The sequence below is a fragment of the Rattus rattus genome, chromosome 15 (genome assembly GCF_011064425.1).
Source record: "Rattus rattus isolate New Zealand chromosome 15, Rrattus_CSIRO_v1, whole genome shotgun sequence".
NCBI lineage: Eukaryota > Metazoa > Chordata > Mammalia > Rodentia > Muridae > Rattus > Rattus rattus.
Window position 1 is genome coordinate 29,064,982 of NC_046168.1, and position 6,000 is coordinate 29,070,981.

The window sequence follows — 6,000 nt, forward strand, 5'->3', positions numbered from 1 at the left end:
GCCCACATAAACAGGAAAATACTTTTAAAATGATCTCTTTTTTTGTAATTATTTTTGCCATTTTACATTTGATAGATTTATTAGATTTATAACAAAAGTGAATTAACTTCTTTCCATTATCAAGTTGATATAGAAGTGGAAGCAGATACTTGTAGACTGGGAGATGTTCTGTGAATTCTCATAGCTACTGTCTCAATTTCCAAAACACACACAAACATAGTCGTGAAATTTGAGAGATTTAAAAAAAAAATCATATCCTGTATTCATAGACTAGGGCTCAGAAGCCTGGGGGGTGCTAGATCTTTCACTGGGGCACTTTTGTCCTTTAAATTTTTCATAAATTATGATGATTATTGAACGCAGTTAAAGCTTGGCAGCAGCGTAACAGCTGTCCTGGGTATTTAAAAGTTTTTAGGTAATGTAGATTCATAAGTCTAAAACAGGGTAGAATCTCATGAAATTTCCAGTATTACTTGAACACCCACATGTGCGTGCACACACAGCAGTGCAAAAGTGAGGATTTGGGAGGGCGGGGGCCTTTGAAACACTGCCAAGTACTGAGGTTGAAATCTGAGCAATTACTTTTAATGAAGCCATTTGGATTAGCATTTCTAACTGTTCCTCTCACTAACAGGAAGTTAGTATTTGATTCGTTCTGGGATTGGGGGCGTGTTGGCGGGGGGTGGGGGTGGGGTGGTGGTGCTTGAAGGTTTTAATTTTTATCATTATTAAACAATGGCTTTGAATATGAAAGAACTACAAACTCTACCTTGGGTCAGTGGATTCGCAAGGACGTGGCCCTGAGCACCGATGTAGAATGTTCTAGGTGTTTTGTCAGTTAATAGAAACATACACCAGTCTGTGGCTGTTGTTAAACAAAGGCAGTTGCAGAGGGCTGAACTCTGTAACCTCCACTGCCAACCTGTGGCTGTGTCCCCAGTAAAGGAAATATTTCTCACACCAGAGCCTTTGCTCTGGGTGCCAGAGCTGGATTAGCGGCTGCCTGGGGGAGCAGCTTACCGCGGTGGAGCCTTTCTTCACTGCTTCCTGGGCATACTCCACTTGGAAAAGGTGTCCATCCGGGGAGAAGACAGTGATTGCCCTGTCATACCGAGAAGCCATCACGCAGGCCTTCGAAGAATCCTACAAGGCCTCAGAAGCTGCCTAGGACAGGGGTCCGCAGGGCCTGCTCGTGCTAACGCTCGGAAGTAGTTACTCTTGAACGACCAAGTGCTCCCAACCGCCTCCGGAAGTCCTGGAGTTCCAGACTTTGTTCCTCCCCCCGCCCCCTCCCCCAAGTCTGAGCGCCTTTGGCTGTCTTGCTTGTGTGGCCTTAAGGATAGGAAAGATGTCAAAACACCTAGAATATATAGATTTACTTTAACGGATCTCTGAGTTGAGACTAGCCTGGTCTACAGAGTAAATTTCAAGACAGCCACAGCTACACGGAGAAGCCAGCCCTGTCTTGTAAAAAGAACAAAAAAACCAAAAAAGTGAGATTCTCTTTTGATAGTAGACTTTGAATCTACCATCTTGCGCACTATATCCCTGAGACACATCCATCCCTTGCTCTGACTTTAAAATTTGAAACAGTCTTCCTAAGTTGCTCAGGTTTGCAAAGAAATTACAATTTTACCAATGCCATAAGTTTCTTCTACACCCCCCCCCCGCTTTGTAAACAAAATAGAGCTTATGGGCAAATAACGCATTTACTCAAGAACATACTCCGTCAGATTAATATGAATGGTGAAGATTAATATAATAATGTTTTAATTAAAGAAATAAGGGTCCAAAGATAAATATGTCGAAAGTGGAACTGTAGCAAGGGTTACATATAACCCAGTTGCAACATTACTGCCTGTGAAACAAGTCTTTGTCCTCATCAGTAAGATGGGAATATTTAAAAACCTGCAGCAATGTGTTCTGAGGTTAAAACGTGTTTATAGGTGTCATAACTTAAAATGGTTCCAGATGGGTACTAACAGGCAGGTACAGTTAGCTATTATTACTTGCCATGTATTTTTTATTAGATACCATTTTCCATGGGGAAGGATCTTAAAGTTGATGAAATCAACCTTAACTGAAAGAGAGAGAGAGAGAGAGAGAGAGAGAGAGAGAGAGAGAGAACAAAGAAACTCATTTCTCTTTTCAAATTCCTAGATTTTAGTTGACTTCTGAAAACAAGCTGTATTCATCCCTCCCCGACCCCTTCAACCCTTCTTTTCCACATTAGCCACTCTTTAGAAAGTTTGATCCTTTGGAAGTATGTTCTGGACCAAAATCATCTTCTCTTACAGTTATTTTACTGCATCAGGACAAACCATTTGCCAGGAGAAGTTTCTGAGAAGTATTTGATTACTTTGCTAAATATTCACTCTTAAAAAAAAAAAACTCATTATACTCATAGATTCACGGGAAGTCTCAAAAATAGAGGAGAGAGGGGGCTCTTGTACCCAGTTCAGTCTGATGGCTATAGTTTCCTACCTACAGTAAGTACAGAATGGATACCAGGAAGCTGACACTGACGTCCTTCACAGAGCTTTTCTAGATTTCAACAACTCGCTGTACTCCTCATATGCATTTCCGTGCAGTCTATTAGGTATAGGTTGCCACCACACCCACCTCCATAGTCTAAGTCCCTTGAGTATTCCACTTGCAAAACACACCTACCTATTCCTGCTTCAGTTACTTTGACAAACATTAATCCATTCCTGATCTCTTGATTTTCTCTACAAAAAGTTGATATCTAGGATATAAATGTTTTATGACTTTTTATTTTAAAAAATAAATCTAGAGCCACAGGAAGTTAGGGAATGCTAAAGTGCTCCCTTATATGGTCAAGCATAACCTTTAAAGTCACAGAACGGTAGAAAAGCCAGCGGCCAGCATTAGTACAGGGAATAGCTATGCATTTAAAGAAAAATTATTTTTTACTATTTGCATTGTGAGACCAGAGCGAGGATGTGTGTATACATGAGTACAGGCTTCTGATAGCAAGATTGGTTCCTGTCAGAGCACCGGACATGGGGATACAAGGCAGTGTGGGGCACCTGGTATGGTTTCTGGGAACCAAATTCAAGTCTTCTCTCTATAAGGACAACACATGCTTTAAACACTGAGCCATGTCTCTAGCCCTCTGTCTAGTTTTGACTTAAAAGCATTTTGTAAAGAGTAAAACATACTAGAGGACGCACTTTAGAAATATTAGGAATGTTTGGCCAGGAACAGTAGAGTACACCTTTAATCCCAGCATTCGGGAGGCAGAGGCAGGTGGGTCTTTGTGAGTTCTAGGCCAGCCTGGGTCTACATAGTGAGTTCCAGGGTAGTGAGCAGCTACATAGAGACGCCTTGTTTCAAAACAAAATTAAAGATCGAGGCTCCACAAATTCCATCTTAAAAGTTTTGTATCTTTGTGCAGATATGCTCGTGTGTACGCAAATATTCATTAACACTTAATTATCCCACCTATAAAATCTGTATAATTCCTTGCTCACAAGGTTGTCGCAGTGAAAGAAAATTAATCATTGAGTAAGCTCTCCCATGGCCGTCTGGAACAGAGGAAGCTCTTTAGAATATTGGCTATTATTATTTATTATTGAGTCGAGAAAAGATGACAAATTTTTAAGAAAGAAAGCACACAGCTGTAGCAGGAACCAGTTTATACCTCTTTTAAATGTATTTAAGCCAACATGACGGCACTTGGGAGTTGGAGGCAAGAAGATCAGGAGTTCAAAATGATCTACAAAGGGGTTCACGGAAGCTCAGCCTCAAAAAAGTCAGAAAAGTTCAAAGATCTATATTTGAGCAAATGTACATTTGGAGCTGTATAGAGAAAGGAGTGAAAAGACACATGTCAACTTACCAAAAGCCTTCTTGGCAACAGGCTAGAGATTAGAAAGGTGTATGAGGGAGAAATTGCTATATTAAACTCTGTGTCTCCCTCTTTCTCCCTTTGTCTCTGTCTCTCTTTCTCTGTGCCTCTGTGTCTCTGTGTCTGCCTCTCTCTCTCTCTCTTCCTCTCTCTCTCTCCCTTCCTCTCTCTCTCTCCCTTCCTCTCTCTCTCTTTCTCTCTCTCTCTGCCTCTACCTCTGCCTCTCTCTCTCCTTCCCTCTCTGTCTCTCTCTGCCTCTCTCTGTGTCTCTCTCTGTCTCTGTCTCTCTCTCTCTCTCTCTCTCTCTCTCTCTCTCTCTCTCTCTCTCTCTCTCTCCCTCCTTCTATCTCTCTGTATGTATGTATGTCATCTAGAATTTTTTGAGCATAGATTACCTTACACTTACCAGAAGTAACAGCATGAAACAATTTAATTCCTAGAGGTTCCAGGGCACCTGATGCCTCCAGCCTTCACAGGTACCTTCACACACACGCACATACCCATATGAACATTCATAATTTAAAGTAAAATAAGTCTTTAAAGAAGGTCTGTGTTCTCTCTAAAATGCTAGCAAAGAATGGAGATTGGTAGTTCCACGGTTCTGATAAACGCAGAAAAGATAGGCTTGGCTTTTACCCTTGAGGTATTTGCCTATTCTCCTAACACAGTTAAGAAACCAAAGTGGACCTTGAGAGACAAAATAGAAGACCAACACCTGTCCCAATGTTGTGGTACACATTTAGACCTGTGTTGAGTCCCAAAGGTTATGGCACAGAATACAAGCCCAACAAACACAACAAACATGCTTCTGTTGTGTGTTCTGTGGCACAGGGACTGTCCTCTCACATGTCCTCTACAACATGTCTGACCAATCTAATGTGATGATCGCCAAACATAATGATATAGTCTTAAAACTAGAAATGGGTCGAAACATGTGTGTATACAACCGTATGTGTGCGTGTGCCTGTGCATGTGTGTTTGTGTGTGTATGTGTGTGTGTTTGTGTGTGTGTGCATGTGTGTGTGCGTGTGTTGTATGTGTGCTGTGGCATGTACGCATGTCAACGACAAAGGACATCTAGTGTGGCAGTCCTTGAGCTTTCTGCCTTCTTCGAGATAAGGTCTTGACCACTGCTGCACTCATCAGAGGAGCTGGCACACAAGATTTTGGGGATTCTCTTGTCTTTCATCTCAGGATAGAAGTTCTGGGATTACAGATTTGGCTACCACACCTGACTTACATAGGCATTGGGAATCCAAACTCAGGTCCTTAGACTTTATCCCTAAGCCGCATCCTGGCCTCCAAATAAACTGAACAGGAGCAGCGAGCAGGTAAATTGTAAGAAAGCCCGTGCCACTGACATTCACTGTACACGCCAGAGGCGTTAACCTGCCTTGCTTATTTTAACTGTTTAACTTTGAAAGTTTTGCACAGCAATTGGGTCAGGTCTCGGCAGCTCTGCTGCCCCTTAAATCAGACTCAACTGAAGACTGGTTTGTCTCTTGCACCTGTGTGACTCATTGGTGGGAAAGAACCACTTACATTGGTATAGGAAGAAAGGGAGAGGTCACTGAAATCGCAAATAAAAATTAGAAGCTGGAGAGGTGTTGCTGCAGTTAAGGGCACTTCTCACATAACCAAGCCTCTCACAATTCCCTGTAACCCCTCCAGGGGAGCCAGTGTTCTCTTCTGCCCCTGTAGACACACACACACACACACACACACACACACACACACACACACACACACACACACACACCCATACATAAGAAATAAATCTTTAGAATATTTTATAATAAAACTCAAAATCCTCCAAAGTGTTTTACAGTCAGTAAAATGCAGTCACTGGAATTCCTGGTTCTTTTTTTTTTTTTTTTAAACTCAAAGAACTTAATTGATATTAACAGGTTTTTAAAATATCCAAACAAAAAGTTTTCAGATCTAGAAAGAGACAGAGATTTTCTTGCACCGAGTAACGTGAAGATTTAATAATTTCCATCTATAACTGGAAGAAAATCAGTTATCAAACTGAAACCTCCTGATCTTTGGAGATACTGAGAGAACTTCCAGGGGTTTTACATTGTCAAAAATAGAGTGGACTACTAATATAATACTATATATTATATAAT

The 6,000-nt window shown here is 41.3% G+C and overlaps 1 protein-coding gene across 1 annotated transcript in view; it reads right to left on the reverse strand.

The window, feature by feature from the left end:
* Positions 1 to 1,122, reverse strand: part of Psma8 (proteasome 20S subunit alpha 8) — a 36,078-nt gene extending 34,956 nt beyond the window's left edge. The window contains exon 1 of the mRNA XM_032886155.1: positions 1,021 to 1,122. Within this exon, the coding sequence (XP_032742046.1) occupies positions 1,021 to 1,122 (102 nt within the window). The remainder of the gene's footprint in view (positions 1 to 1,020) is intronic.
* Between the last annotated feature and the right edge of the window lie 4,878 nt (positions 1,123 to 6,000).